The 15,224-nt window shown below is 39.1% G+C and overlaps 2 protein-coding genes across 3 annotated transcripts; one reads left to right on the forward strand and one right to left on the reverse strand.

Moving 5' to 3' along the window:
- Window positions 1-3,600: 3,600 nt before the first annotated feature.
- Window positions 3,601-9,853, forward strand: LOC106432370 (1,4-alpha-glucan-branching enzyme 3, chloroplastic/amyloplastic). The gene is made up of 20 exons (XM_048758906.1): window positions 3,601-4,014; window positions 4,256-4,327; window positions 4,414-5,162; window positions 5,250-5,422; window positions 5,512-5,601; window positions 6,141-6,216; window positions 6,310-6,417; window positions 6,642-6,732; window positions 6,865-6,966; window positions 7,055-7,157; window positions 7,527-7,664; window positions 7,748-7,819; window positions 7,926-8,018; window positions 8,212-8,289; window positions 8,364-8,471; window positions 8,677-8,757; window positions 8,937-9,041; window positions 9,167-9,252; window positions 9,353-9,407; window positions 9,494-9,853. Exons 1-20 carry the CDS (start codon window positions 3,737-3,739, stop codon window positions 9,524-9,526), a joined length of 2,691 nt encoding a protein of 896 aa, XP_048614863.1. The 5' UTR covers window positions 3,601-3,736; the 3' UTR covers window positions 9,527-9,853.
- A 20-nt stretch (window positions 9,854-9,873) lies between these two features.
- Window positions 9,874-12,137, reverse strand: BNAC05G31630D. 2 transcript variants are annotated; one of them, XM_013873206.3, is made up of 5 exons: window positions 11,906-12,137; window positions 11,370-11,669; window positions 11,133-11,238; window positions 10,405-10,548; window positions 9,874-10,249 (listed from the first exon to the last, which is right to left on the reverse strand). In XM_013873206.3, exons 2-5 carry the CDS (start codon window positions 11,657-11,659, stop codon window positions 9,971-9,973), a joined length of 819 nt encoding a protein of 272 aa, XP_013728660.1. In that variant the 5' UTR covers window positions 11,660-11,669; window positions 11,906-12,137; the 3' UTR covers window positions 9,874-9,970. The 2 variants fall into 2 exon arrangements, with proteins under 2 accessions (XP_013728660.1, XP_048614864.1); XM_048758907.1 differs by lacking the exon at window positions 11,906-12,137 and adding an exon at window positions 11,866-11,888.
- Between the last annotated feature and the right edge of the window lie 3,087 nt (window positions 12,138-15,224).

Genomic DNA, 15,224 nt, shown 5'->3' on the forward strand with positions numbered 1-15,224 from the left:
GGGGTTTGGGGTTTGGGGTTTCAGGTTTGGGGTTTGGGGTTTAGAGGTTTCGGATTTTAGGGATTTAAACATAATGCTCGTTAATTCCACGTAAGCAGAAATCGTCGTAAACACCACGTAAAAGGATTTAAACAAAACACTCGTTAATTCCACGTAAGCCCAAATCGTCGTAAAGACCACGTAGGATGAAATCGTCGTAAATACCACGTAAGCAGAAATCGTCGTAAATACCTCGTAGTGTAAAAACTAGAAAAAAAAGGAAAAGGAGAAAAATACCAGATTAACATGTGGCAAGACTTTCAGCAATTATAATACGTAAGTCTCGCCCACATGAATTCTAATATCTTCTCTTTTTCCTATTTTTTTCAAATATTTATAATTTGAATAGGATTTTGCTGAGGAATGTGATTTGAGATAGGGTGTGATTTGGGAGTTTGTGTGTGGTTTGAGAATGAGAGTTGTGGGTATATTTATAGGAAAGCAAGGCTCGTTAATTCCACGTAAGCAAAATCGTCGTTAATACCTCGTATATAAAAATACGGGCCTTTGTGATTCCTCGCAATTTCCTCGTATTGAAAAACACGGGCCTTTGTAACTGCTCGCTATTTCGTCGTAACCTTACGAGGAATTTGCGACGATATGTAATCTTCTATATACCCCCGAGCGCTCACTCTTTCTTTCCTCTCTACTTCCTCTCCACTTCCTCTCCATTTCTTAGCAATGGTAAGCCTCTCTAATTCCTCTCTAATTTGGTTAGTTTAGGATAGATTAGGTGGTTAGTATAGGGAATTTAGATAGGTTTACGGATTTTATGTTATTTAGTGTTCATTAGGTGGATAATGTTGGGAAATATACTGTTGATGTTAATTTTAAAAATTTAATTTTTTTCTCAGGTTTGAAAAGGAAGACTTACTGCCCATTACAGAGAGATCTTCGGTGAGCCGGGTAGTCGTTTAGACCCGGCCTCTTCTTCAGCTCCCGGTTCTTCGGGTCAGGAGACTGTCCCCGAGACTCAGTACACTCAGAGAGTCTCTGGGTCTACTTCTTCTAGTGCACCATCGGCTCCTCATGTGCCTTCCCTGATGGCTCATCCGACGATGCCTCCTCCTGTGCCTCCTCCGATGGCACCTCCGATGGCCGCCGATATTCATCCCGATTTGATGGTGCCTCCGAGTGCTCCTTACTTGCAGTACACTGTAGAGGACATTCTCCGTCTGCCAGGCAGAGAAGGTTTACCAGTCATCGACCCCGACCGACCGGACGGAACTTTGTGGTATGTTGCATTAATTTTTTTTTAATTCGTTTAAAATTCTTTTATAACATTAAAAAATAATTTGTATTTTCCAAGTGGGGGGTTGACGGATGTCTTGCATCGGACGTAACCGACACGATCAAAGGTTACTTCTCCATGGCACATCCGAACTGGAGTAAGACGCCTCACTACGTCAGAAAGACGTGGTTCAAAATTTACGCTGTAAGTTTCTTTTAATTAATTATATATACTTTAATTTTTTCATGATTTATATATATACTTTCTAAAAAACTAATTGTTAATTTATTTTTTCCAACAGCAAAAATATAATTGGGCCTTGGGGATCACTGAGAGGGTGAGGAAGAAGTTTAACGCGAAGGCGAAAGTTCGCTTGTTGGACACGGTCTCCAACTGGAAGGGTGACTGGATCGTGAAGGGGTATGAGCGTGGCAAACCCGCTGAGCTCACCACGGATGTGTGGGATGGCCTCATCTGTTATTGGCGCCTTCATGATTCCATTAGAATCGCCCAGGCTTGCTCTAACTTCCGTAACACGGTCGATGAGCACGGAAACGGGCTGATGCTTCACACTCCGGGCCAAAAACCCCACGCCGGTGTCCGTTTGGAAATGGTAATTAAATATTTTATTAAATAAATTTTTTAATATATATATTTTTATTCTAACTTTCTTAAATAATTTTTAGGCCAAAGAGACGGGACATCCCCCGTCTCTTATGGAACTTTACGAGAGGACCCACAAGAACAAGGCGGGCGTATTTGTAGATGGCAAGTCCGAACAAATCTACAACGACGTGGTTGCTCGGGTTGAAGACCGCCAGACCCAGCTGACCCAGCAGTCTACCGACGGATTACCCGTCACCTTATCCACACTTGAAGTGGATAAGATTTACGAGGAGGTAAATTTTCAAAAATTTTAATTTTTTATTATTCATTTAATATAACTTTAAATTTTTCCTAACAATATTTATTTTTTGTTTTTAAGGTTGTCCCTAAAAAAAAGGGACGGACGTTGGGGATTGGTTCCGACAACGATGTTCCGAGAGCGACATCGTCTTATGGTCAGCGACGGGATGATGAAGTCACTGAGCTGCGTAACGAGTTGGCCGCGACAAAATCTCGTATGGGTGGAGTCGAGGGCTTCTTGGACGTTATAGCGGCCACAAATCCGGAATGGGAGTCCATGTTGAGGAACATACAACAACAACATCCCATTCGAGGCGAGTCATCCGACGTACATAACGAGGCAGATGTTACGAGGAGGAGTGATGAATTCTACCAGGCGATGAACGACCCTTAGTTTTTTTTTCCGGTTGTTGTATTATAAATTCAAAACTTATTTATATATAAAATATTTTCGTATTGATTTATTTATATTTTAAATTATAATTTTATTAATAAATTAAATAATTTTAATTATTTTTTATTTATATTTTTAAATTCTGCAAAATAATAAAAACGAAGTAAATTCGTAGCTAATGTACGACCTATTTACGTGGAAACCTTACGAGGAAATGACGAGAAATAATAAACGAGTATTTTACGAGAAAACATTTACGAGGAAATAACGAGGGAAGATAAACGAGTATTTTACGAGGAAATACTTTCGTGGTCGTTACGTGTATTTTGCGAGGAAACACTTTCAAGGTATTTACGTGTCGTTTACGAGGAACTCGTTTCGAGGTATTTACGAGGAAATATAGCGACCTCCTTACGTGGAATATTGACGTGGTCTTTACGACGAAATGATCTACTTCGTCTTTACGACGAAATATATTCCTCGCTAAGTTACGACGCAATTAGCGAGGAAATATGTGTTACGACGGATGAGTAACGAGCAAACGTGGTTCCTCGCTAATTCGTCGTAAAGCCTCTTTTACGACGAATTCACGAGGAAAACCGCCCTCGTTAAGATTATGTTTTCTTGTAGTGATGATAAAGATTCTTAGTGTGTTAGAGTTTAAAGTTTATGTTTAGAGTTTAGGGTTTAAAAACTTATTTGGGGTTTAGGGATTCAAAAAACCAAATATAACGTTTTTAATTATTTTGCTATTAAACATAAGCTATCATAACGTTTCCAATTATACTATTCTATCGTAGCGTTTCTAAATATACAAACGCTATCTAAAACTAACATGTATGTCAACCATAGCAGAAAGACAAAAAACGCTATCCTCTGCCGCTATCAAAACCCATTTTTCTTGTAGTGTTGAAACCTTTATGTTCGAGACTTTTGAAATTCTTAGTCCATTTACAGATTTACTGATGTAATTCTTATCAATCGGTGTGTAAGACTGAACCGGTTTTTCATTGCGCTCCGTTTGGTTCAAGTTCAAATCCAGGAAAAAAATCCAAAGGGAGAGTGAACTCGTTCACATCACGAGTTGACTCAAAAAAACCTCTTATCTTAAACCCTGACAAATCCTCTGCTGTAGAGTAGAGCTCTCTCTGGCACCAACGAGAAAAATGGTTTCCCTCTCTAACCAAACCTCGTTTTCTTTCTACCCAAACAACGTTTTCGTTTCCGACAAGACCCGCCTGGGCATCCCCGGAATCAACTTTCCCAGAAAAATCAAGGTGAAAGTCACATGCTTCGCCGCCGACCAACCGCGCCAGCAAAAGCAACAGAAGAAGAAGAAGAGTCAGAGCACTAATAGCGATGCCGAGTCTGGAGTCGACCCAGTTGGGTTTCTCACCAAACTCGGAATCGCTGACAGAATCTTCGCTCAGTTTCTCCGTGAAAGGTTAATAAAAAACCTCATCTTTGATCAGAAAATGGTAGAACAAAGAGCTTAGAAGTTGTAATCTTTCTACACGAGTTACACTCTAAAACACATCTTACACTACGAGTTGATTTATAAAGTTCGAAACTTCAGCTCTTTAGCTACACTTATCTCAATCAAATAGAGAAGAAAAAGTTTTAAAGTTGTAATCTTTCCTCCACTTGTCTTATATAAAGCGTGTTCCTTTTGTTAAATCCTGTAGGCACAAAGCTTTAAAAGACCTTAAAGATGAGCTTCTCAAACGTCACTTCGATCTCAGAGATCTTGCTTCAGGGTATGTATCCCAGCATCCTAGTATCGCCACTTACTATTAGCTAGCAAGATGGTTTTGTCTAACGAATTGCACTCTTCTCCGTGTAGGTTTGAGTTACTAGGGATGCATAGACACATGGAACACCGTGTTGATTTCATGGACTGGGGTCCAGGTGCTCGTTACGGTGCTATAATCGGAGACTTCAACGGATGGTCTCCAACAGAAAACTCCGCCAGAGAAGGCCTATTTGGCCATGATGACTTTGGCTATTGGTTCATTATCCTTGAAGATAAGTTAAGAGAAGGCGAGGAGCCAGAGGAACTATACTTCCAGCAGTACAACTACGTCGATGACTATGATAAAGGCGACAGCGGTGTAACAGCGGAAGAGGTTTTTCAGAGAGCCAATGATGAGTACTGGGAGCCTGGTGAGGACCGTTTTATCAAGAACCGTTACGAAGTTCCTGCGAAACTATACGAGCAGCTGTTTGGTCCCAACAGTCCACAGACGTTAGAAGATCTAGGTGAGATACCGGACGCAGAGACGAGGTATAAGCAGTACAAAGAGGAGCATAAGAATGATCCACCAAGTAATCTACCACCGTGCGACATCATTGATGACGGTCGAGGCAAGCCATATGATATCTATAACGTCGTGACATCTCCGGAATGGACTAAGAAGTTTTATGAGAAATCACCTCCGATTCCATATTGGTTAGAGACGCGTAAAGGAAGGAAGGCGTGGTTGGAAAAGTACATTCCTGCTGTTCCACATGGAAGCAAGTATAGATTGTATTTCAACACTCCTGATGGTCCGCTTGAAAGGGTGCCTGCTTGGGCTACATATGTGCAACCAGGTATAGATAGCATCTGCTTATCTTTATTTGTTATGTTGATGTTTTCATGGTAATGTATCAAGCATTTAGTCACTGATCTCTAAACAGAGGACGAGGGAAAGCAAGCTTATGCAATTCACTGGGAACCTTCTCCTGAGTCTGCATACAAATGGAAACGCACCAAGCCGGACAAACCAAAGTCCTTGCGCATATACGAATGTCATGTTGGAATCAGTGGGTCTGAGGCAAAAATTTCATCTTTCGAGGAATTTACCAAGAAGGTATACCTCCTAATGCATCCATTGTATTCTTGCAAATGCAATTTTGTTATGCACATATCTTAGTCTTTCTGTGGCTTATGAAACATCAGGTCCTTCCTCATGTGAAAAGAGCAGGATACAATGCGATCCAGTTGATTGGTATCCCTGAGCACAAGGATTATTATACTGTCGGCTATAGGGTCAGCAGGCTAAACTCCTCTCTCTTTAACTTATCTTTTGATGGACTGATTCTATCCTTATTGGGCTAGTGCTGATTTATACATCATCTTTGGCTTTGTTGTCTATTGTGCATGAAAGCTTTTGAGCCTAATGATTTGGAAAAAGAGAACAATAGAAAGTAGTGATAGAATGGAGAGAATAGGTTGAATGATATGAAGCGAGAAGTGAATAACTTAACCGAAATGAAGTGGAGAGAAACAATTTGTTAGGGGGCAATGTGAATTTCATTTAATCATGTCTTTCCTGCTAGTCTCTCCTACTAGTTAAACTTGAATACGCTAATATGAAGAAATAACAGCTATGGAACTAGAGTCAAGTTCATAACCAGAATTACTATTTCACTATTTTGTTAGAATGTAGAATACATCCCAGCTTTTTACCAAATACTAAAGAAATTACTAGTTACTTCACTGATATCTTTGAACTGAAAATGCTAGGGCGTATGAAAAGATTGTATTTATTCCTCATTTGCCATAATACGTATCCATCACCATTTCAGGTTACTAATTTCTTTGCTGTCAGTAACCGATTTGGAACCCCAGATGACTTCAAACGCTTAGTTGATGAAGCACATGGTAAGTATTGCCCGCGTCTCTTTTAATGTTGCTGAACCTTTGATTCAAACATGTCGGTGAAGTATATAATAAATTGAACTAATCTACACACAGGCCTAGGACTCCTTGTCTTCTTAGACATTGTGCATTCTTATGCAGCAGCTGATCAAATGGTTGGGCTTTCGCTTTTTGATGGTTCAAATGATTGCTATTTTCATCATGGTAATGTTCCATAATGGCAATTTACTTTAACATCTTTCATGCCTTTGGATGTTCAGAGTTCTTGCATATGTAACTGGAAAGTAAGCAACATAGTTATTGTGCGACAATCAATGTAGATTCATATCCTTTTGAAGTCTAACGATGGCCTCAAATATGTTCGATGTAGTTGAACATGGATGAGCGTTTCTTAAAGCAACATGTTCCATTCTTAATCTTGCAAATAGGTAAAAGGGGGCATCACAAACACTGGGGCACACGGATGTTCAAATACGGCGACTTGGATGTTTTTCATTTTCTCATTTCAAATCTGAACTGGTAAAGGCAACCACATTGTTAGGTGGTTTGTGAATAATGTTTTGGGTGTACTCACTCTTTTGGTCTACTAGAAAAGTATCTAGCACTTCGTTGGGATAAGGTATCTGATGCTGTTGCAATTGGATTTTGTAGGTGGATTACAGAGTATCAAGTTGATGGTTACCAATTTCACTCGCTTGCCTCGATGATCTACACGCACAATGGTTTTGCTCCTTTTAATAGCGGTTTTGATGAGTAAGACATCTACATTCTTTAGATGCTTTGTGTAGTCTTAGATTTTGGTGACAGTTAGGTCAAATTGTTGATGTTTGTCCTGCTGCAGCTATTGCAATCAGTATGTTGACCGAGATGCTCTGATGTACCTCATTTTGGCCAATGAAATCTTGCACGATCTACATCCAGATATAATAACAATTGCTGAAGATGTAAGCTACACATCATTCCTTTTCTATCCATAAGTTAAACATCATTTTAATGTTCCTTAATCCTTGTTTAAGATCGATGAGTAACAGATAACATGCGTATATGTGTTTTCTCATATACAACCCATAACAGCAACCACTGTGTCGACTGGCTTGTGTAATGCCCAATTAAGTTGACCATAGGCAGTAAAAAATATTTCTGACAAATTATCTTTTTTTATGAACTCCCAGCTGTATTAGTGATTAAAAAATAATAAGTTTTTGTTGATATTCTACATTTATTCAGTTTATTTTTTCTGCTGATCTGTATCATTGGGGTTATTACATTATGCAATCACTGTGGAACTTAATGAAGTTTCTGTTTGCTATCAGGCAACATATTATCCTGGGTTGTGTGAGCCAGTTTCTCAAGGTGGACTAGGATTTGATTATTATGTGAACCTTTCTGCGACAGAAATGTGGGTTTCTCTCCTTGACAGCGTACCGGATAGTGAATGGAGCATGAGCAAGGTCTTAGCTTTTTTAAGTTTCATTGTTAGATATGACAGAACAAGACATTGGTCCCTTTCTCTGATGTTTTGCCAGTGCTGCAGATTGTCAGTACATTGGTGGCTAACAAAGAGTATGCAGACAAGATGCTCAGCTATGCCGAAAGTCACAACCAAGTATTTACTTTGTAACTTTAGATGTCTAAACCTTTATGCAATCTACTATTACCACTTTACTTTTAGGTTGTATTGACATTCTTGTGTGTTCTAATTTTCCCACTAGTCCATATCAGGAGGGCGTTCATTTGCTGAAATCTTGTTAGGTGGAGTCCAAAATGAGAATAAGTTGCTAGACAGGGGCGTTTCACTACATAAGGTACCCCTTTCGTTAGATATCTTCTACTCCTTTACACACTACATCCACAACTTAGCATACTTCTTATTCTACACCTTGTGGGAGGAAACAAATACACAATTCATTTAGCTGGTTCCAGTTCCTTTGGTTCTTTTTCATGCTTTTATCTCACTTGGTTTCTGAAAGGTGCGTTTCTTGTTTTTGCTTAAACCAGATGATTAGACTTCTTACTTTTACAATTGGTGGCCGTGCTTACCTCAACTTCATGGGAAATGAATTTGGACATCCTGAGGTAACTAACTATCTATGTTCTCACTGTTCTAAAGACATCATTGTCATGTTTCTGACTTGTCATCCTTGTGTCAGAGGGTTGAGTTTCCTACACAGAGCAATAAATTCTCGTTTTCACTGGCTAACCGCCGCTGGGACCTGCTGGAAAGTGGAATCCATCATCAGTTGTTTTCCTTTGACAAGGTATCTGCCGTGACATTTACTTATACAACTACTGCTTCCATATCCATCAATTTGGTAGCCTCTCTGGAAAACTGCTACCAAACTGTCGTAGCAATTCAATACTGTACTGGTCATACATGTAAGGAGTAGAAAATGTTGCAACCCTATCTGCTCTTGGATCAGAAGAAATGCTTCATAGTTAGTGATCGTATTTTTTTATTTGTAGGACCTAATGGACTTGGATAAAAGCAAGGGCATCCTTTCAAGAGGTCTGCCCAGCATCCACCATGTTAATGATACAAATATGGTATTTGACTCCTTTTGCTTGTGTTTTTCAACTTAAAGTTGTTTGGCTTCAGGGTATGAACCAGAAGATATATATTCAAAGTGCCCACTGGCATGCCAGTGTTTGCATATGCTTCTATATACAATATGAATAAAAGAGTTTGGAAAATGTACTTACAACTTATTGTTCATCATCTACAGGTAATTTCATTCTCGAGGGGTCCTTTCTTGTTTATCTTTAACTTCCACCCATCGAATTCATATGAAAAGTATGGTGCCGGCGTAGAGGAAGCTGGTGAATACACCGTAAGTTATTTTCCCTTTCAGATATATATATATTCCACCCTTCAACCACCACATGATGAAAGCCTATAATTACTGTAAAGGCTTTCTTATGCATTTAACCTGGGAATATTACCTGGATTATGCAGATGATACTGAACTCAGATGAAGCGAAATATGGGGGTCAGGGACTTCTAAAGGAGGACCAGTATCTTCAACGGTCGATTAGCAAGAGGTCTATAATTTTCACATAGTTTATTTTTAAAAGTGCTAGTTCCCATTGAAATAAAGATGTGGTCTGTTCTTCATTCTGAACCATATCCACGTTTGTGCAGAATTGATGGTCAAAGAAATTGCTTAGAGGTGTTTTTGCCAAGCAGGACTGCACAAGTCAGTTCTCTCTTTCTCTATATATCTATGTTGCTTCCTATTTACAAGTTCATACATTGATTCAAACTCCATTTTTATATTTCCAGGTTTACAAGTTGACCCGGATTCTCCGAATATGATCCGCTCCCTATGTATGGCGTATACAAGCACCAAACATGTTTTTATGAGAAACACTAGCACGAGAGTGCTACATAGACATGTCTCCTGCAAGCACTGATGGGAATAGAGAAGATTGTCAGTCATAGCCTTAACAGATGAGCGATGAAGAAACAAGAAGTTCGTGCCTCCTTGTGTACATCAAAAGAAAACAAATCTATTGAACCAGCTGCATGTAATGGAAAGTTTTAACATATGAACATTTTTTTTATGGCTTTCACTGATGCAATGTAATGAAGTTTTAGGTACTTTGAGCCTTTGGTAATGGGTATATAGATGGGTTAATTATATTTCTCAACAAAACCTTTGCTTTCCGCAAGTAACCCAGCTTCTTAGTCATATAAACTTATAATTGTTTACCAAGTCAAAAAAAAAATTCCAAGGCAAACATGTTATAAATGAAGAGCTTAAACAGAAGAGTCTTGCGCTTGTGCTTCTGAAGCATCCACAGGTACTTCTCCGAAAAAAAGGTCATCATACGAAACAGGTACTCTGATCCTCTCATGAACAGATTTCCTTTCTTTTTGCGGGTTGGATTCAGTCTGCTCAGCTACCGGCATAGCACACATGTCAGGGATCAGAGCTTCATCAGAAGATGCATTTGCGGAGGCAAGTCCTTCGGAGGAGCTACCCTCATCTTTTTTTGGCCCTAACTTTGGTCTTGTGTTAGGATACCTGAATTGCTTCTGCAAAGTTTCAAAAGTGTAAGACACAGAGATAAGAGAGGCGTAAAAAAGAAAACATGGCATCACATAATCTCCATGATGACACTTCTTCAATTAAGCTAAAGAAACAGGATATATCAAAGCATGTTGTGATAAGACGATAGGCAAGAACAAACCTCAAAATCCCTGGTCTTTTTCATTATCTCTCTGTAAGATGCGGGTTGTCTCGCTTTGATGATGTTCCACAACACACCACCTCCTGATCGTTTCCTACTACCATCAGCAGTCACCTGACCTCCACATGTCTCGATTGCTTCCACCTGAGACAAACATATAAGCCTATTCATCACCAATCATATCTAAATAACGTTAGCAGGACTCTTGCAAACCGGAGCAGAAATATTTAGAACCAAGTTCAAGCAAATTGAGCGAGCAACATAGGGAACAATCCACAAAGCGTGGTTTGATAGACAATCATCTCTCGATCATGACAATATGTTTGACACTGTTGATTTCACTCATAGATGAAATGAAACACACTATGCGATTGTTATAGAACTTCATCTATCTACTCATGGTTTGGTTCACATTTTCTAATCAATAGAAACAGAGAATAACACCATTGTGTACAAAAGAGGGGAAAAAATATCAACCTAATATACGAAGTTTTCACCAGCTATATCTCAGGACAAGGCATTATCTGAAACAGCAGAGAAGGCTCCAAGAAACATCTAATCTTGGACGGCAGATGAAACAATATAGCTAACACAAGATTGCCACTCATGCTGGTTAAACACTTATACTTAGCCTCATTTTCCCATAAAAAAAAACAAAACAGATTAAACAGAATTCCAATTGAAATAGCATAGAAAGCATCTTGAAGTAAGCTAAAACGTTTTAATACCTCATTGACAAGATCACTTAAGGCAGGAATTCCAAGACACCCAACAGCAGTGTATACCATGTAAGACTTCTTCTCCTTGAGGCGTCTACAAGTATCCCTAACAAACCTGCCATAACAGATAATGTTTCAACCACATCCAACATAAAGAACACAAACCTTCAATATCAGACATTAGGTCGGCAAAACCAGCAAGAGATACAGAACAACAAAGGCGTAGAGAAATGGATTCAGATATACCTGTCTAAATCCATGGGCTTCCCCATCACAGGACCGTTTCTTCTCTTCTTCTTCTTCTTATTCTTCTTCCTCTTGTTCTTGTTTGGCTGATTCTGCCCATCCTTGTTACCCAAGATCCCATCTTTATCCTTGTCTCCATCCATGCCACCATTCTGTCCCTCTCCAGAATGTAAATCATGGTCACCAGCAATCTCCCCTTCTTCCACATCAACCATATCAACATCTTCCATGGTTTCAAACCCGTCTTCATCTTCATATATAGCATCCAACACACTCTCTTCTCCCTCCATGATCAAACACCTACAATTCCAACAACAACACAGCCTCACATACAACAACACTCTCTTCTCCTTCTACAAACCCTAATCCACTCAAATCCAATTTTTCCAGCAAACCCCATTTAAAATAACGATTGCTATTTCCTTGAAAGAAATCGCTTTACGAACGATATTTATAAATGAATCGTAAAAACAAAAAAAAATCTCAAAATCAATACTTGTACATTGATCGCGAGATAAACACGGACGGGAGCTAACCTTGGATTCACCTACGATCTTCTCTGACCTATACTCAGAGTTATCATCAAAGAGCGCACCTCATCAACGCTATACTGAGGTAGACAACCATCAGTTTAGGGTTCAAGCCTTATTTTATTTCTTACCCTTTTTTTTAATGACGACGACCACAAGGGTCCACGGAACCGGCGGTCTGATCGGGTTAAACCGAAAATCGGAACATATTTGGATTCGATAGATTTTTTTTTTTGTTCAACACTTGGATTGGATAGATAAAAGAGAAAATTGGAAAAAAAAAAAAAGACACTTTAAACTTGGGTTTGTCACACTAAGATTTGTAGAAGATTTTTTAGGAAAATAGGATTTTTGTTCCTCTAAATACCAAACTACCTTTAATTTAACAATTAAGTAGAATTAAAATTATATATTAAAATTTTCGTAATAATTTTTCAATGAGTAAATATTAAAAGTTTAAATAAAAATAACAAAACTTTAAAAAAAATAACAAAAAGGAAGCTTTTACCCCGATATCCTAATTTCGTTTTCTCCTCCTCTTCTTCTCCGCCGTAGAAAAAAGCCCCTTCCATGGCGATTTAGGGTTCAACGGAGAGAATCCTTGCTCTTCGTCGGAGTTTCATCTACCGGTAGTTTCGAATCTTGCTTTTGTCATCTTCCTCTTCGATTTCACTGACGATACAACGAAATCCAAGTGTTCTTCCTCTTCGTCGGACGGATCAAATCGAATTACGACGTGTTCTTCCATTTTCGTCTCAGTTCTTCACACAAGGTATTCAATTAGTTCTATTGATTCTCATCTAAGACGAAATCGAGTTGTTCTTCCCTTTTACATAGATTTTTTAAAATCGATTTATCATATTTCTTAAGGTAAATTCGATTTACGGGTTGATTAAACATCTCATACATCACGATTAACTGTTTGCATGTTAATATTTTAGATTTGTAGTTGTAAAATATCGATTTAGGTTTTTGGAAAGGGGGAAAGTTTGGTTCTTGAAATCTTATACTAGTTGATGTCCGATTGTGTATGTTTTCAAGTAGAGTAGATATTGTCCGATTGTAATATAGGCCATGGGTCGATTGATTGTTGCTAATTGAATCAATTGAAGAAATTGTTGTTCTTTCTGAAATTAGAACTAGGTAGGATAAGGAGAATGTAAATGTAAAAGGCATTTGTCTTGCTCTCCTTATTTGTGTTATGATATCGATACTTTAACCTGTTGAACTAACAAGTTTTTTTTGCGCTTTTAGATATGTCTCTAGAGTTACCAAAGAGGATTTTTAAGGAGGGCGAGGAGCCCCAAGTGACTCAGATCAATAACAACTGCAGGATTGAATATATTATGCGAAAGTTCACTGAGTGGATGCCAAAGGAGTTGGCAGTTGTGAAGAAAGATCTGGTTTTCTCTCAGATCTTTAAGCTCCATAAGAATGGTCTTGGGTTCTCCGCGAGAGTGGTACACAGCTTCTTGTGTAGGGAGCTGGTGACTTACAAATTGCACGAGCTTTGGTTCATCTTTGCGAGGAGACCACTCCGATTTTCATTACAAGAATTCCACGCAGTAACCGGGTTTGAGTGCAATACTCATATCTCTCTTAAGGAGTTCGAAGAGTGGAAATATGACGGTGGTTTCTGGAGCAATGTGTTGAGGAGAAAAGATGGAACAATTACACTCTTCAACCTGTGGAATAAGGACAAGGAAGCTGTTAAGAAGTGGAAGAATGCAGATCGCATACGACTGATCTATCTGGCCATCATTCTTTGTGTGGTTTTAGCGAGAGATGAGAAGGCTAATATCCCCCTCAAATACATCAAGGTGGTCATGGATCTTGAGAAGGTTCGAAAGTATCCTTGAGGAGTTGCTGCTTATGACCTTCTCTACAACTCAATAACCAAAACTCGTGACAATCTGAAGGATAAAACTACTAGTTATGTGTTGGATGGATTCTCGTACGCCTTCCAGATTTGGGCAATGGAAGCTGTACCAAAGATTGGGAAGCTTTGTGGAAAAAAACTTGACAAAGGTTTCACGAACGGTCCTAGATGCATAAACTGGATGGAAGCTGGAAAGGTGTCATATGAGGAGATCATTCGGTTGGAGCAAATACAGACACCTGAGGTAATCTCTTATCTTTATGTAAGTTGAGTCCATCCGGTTTCTATGAGTTTTATAGGATCTAACTCTCTGTACCTTTCTTGTGTAGGATGACATCTATGCATATATCGACTGGAGAGGAAATTATGATGTAGTCCAATCTGATGCTTTTCGCAGAGATGATGATGTGTAGGATGATAGAGTCAAGAACCTGATGGAGTTGATAAGAACAGGACATGATTTTAGTGACCATATTTGGGAAATCGAAGAAGCTCCAGAGGTTTGTTCAGATCTTCATGACGAAGCACCTGTGAATGATGAATCGGCTGTGAATGATGAAGCGGCTGAGAGTGGTGAAGACTACCATACTCCAAAAGGATCAAAGAACCTAGGCGCTACATCAAGAAGGGGTAATAAGAGGCTTCCGGATCGTGGTATGGAAAAAAAGAAGCATAAGGTTCTCTCTACTAGACCTAAGCAAGCGCCTTTTAATGAAGACATGAAGGCTTTTGTGGCACAGTTGTTTGAGCAGAGTTTCTCTGGAATGGAACAGCGGCTACAAAAACAGATGGCTGAGACATTTGAGCAAATGAGGACAGAGCTTAAAGATTCACGGAAGGAAGCAAGCGTTGACGTTGAGCTTGGAGAGCCTTCAGCGAAGAAGCCTTCACCGAAGAAGCCGTCATCGAAGAAGCCTTCAACGAGCCAGCCACCATTGAGGAGGTCCACACGTGGGGTGAAGAAACACTAGTCTTCACCACTCTCTTAAATGTTTGCGTGTCTGTTTGTCTTAATGTCATCTATGATATCGGCCTGAATTTTGTGGTGTTTTATAAGGTCTCGGTTTGTAAGTGTGCTTGGTGTGTTAGACTCCTTGGTTTGTAAGTGTGCTTGGTGTGTTAAGACTCCTTGGTTTGTAAGCGTGTACTTTGAAATTTATGTAAAATGTTGGTGTGTAAAATATTAGATTTTTATAAAATGTTCATGCAATGACCTTGTTTGTGCTTAATATTATGTTGTTAATTGATTTGATGTGAATTTTAGCCAAGCAGATGTTGATGTTGATGTTGTTAATATTATGTTGTTAACAGGAAGCATCACAAAGTTCATTTGACGTGAATTTTAGCCAAGCAGATGATTTCATTCCCGGGATAGGAACACAAGGCGTTGAAGGTCTTTCTCAGACCTCGTATGTGCCCGGCTTTGATCCATCTCAGACCAAGAAG

This window comes from Brassica napus, chromosome C5 (assembly GCF_020379485.1).
Source record: "Brassica napus cultivar Da-Ae chromosome C5, Da-Ae, whole genome shotgun sequence".
In the NCBI taxonomy this organism is placed as follows: domain Eukaryota; kingdom Viridiplantae; phylum Streptophyta; class Magnoliopsida; order Brassicales; family Brassicaceae; genus Brassica; species Brassica napus.

Bases quoted from the DNA above. Each gene is read 5' to 3' on its own strand.
- BNAC05G31630D (XM_048758907.1), bottom strand. The intron at 11,239-11,369 runs GTATATCTGAAT...CTGTTATGGCAG, and splicing joins AAGCCCATGGATTTAGACAG to GTTTGTTAGGGATACTTGTA. The intron at 10,549-11,132 runs GTATTAAAACGT...TGTTTGTCTCAG, and splicing joins TAAGTGATCTTGTCAATGAG to GTGGAAGCAATCGAGACATG.
- LOC106432370 (XM_048758906.1), top strand. From the start codon at position 3,737: ATGGTTTCCCTCTCTAACCAAACCTCGTTTTCTTTCTACCCAAACAAC. The intron at 4,015-4,255 runs GTTAATAAAAAA...TAAATCCTGTAG, and splicing joins GCTCAGTTTCTCCGTGAAAG to GCACAAAGCTTTAAAAGACC. The intron at 5,163-5,249 runs GTATAGATAGCA...ATCTCTAAACAG, and splicing joins GGCTACATATGTGCAACCAG to AGGACGAGGGAAAGCAAGCT.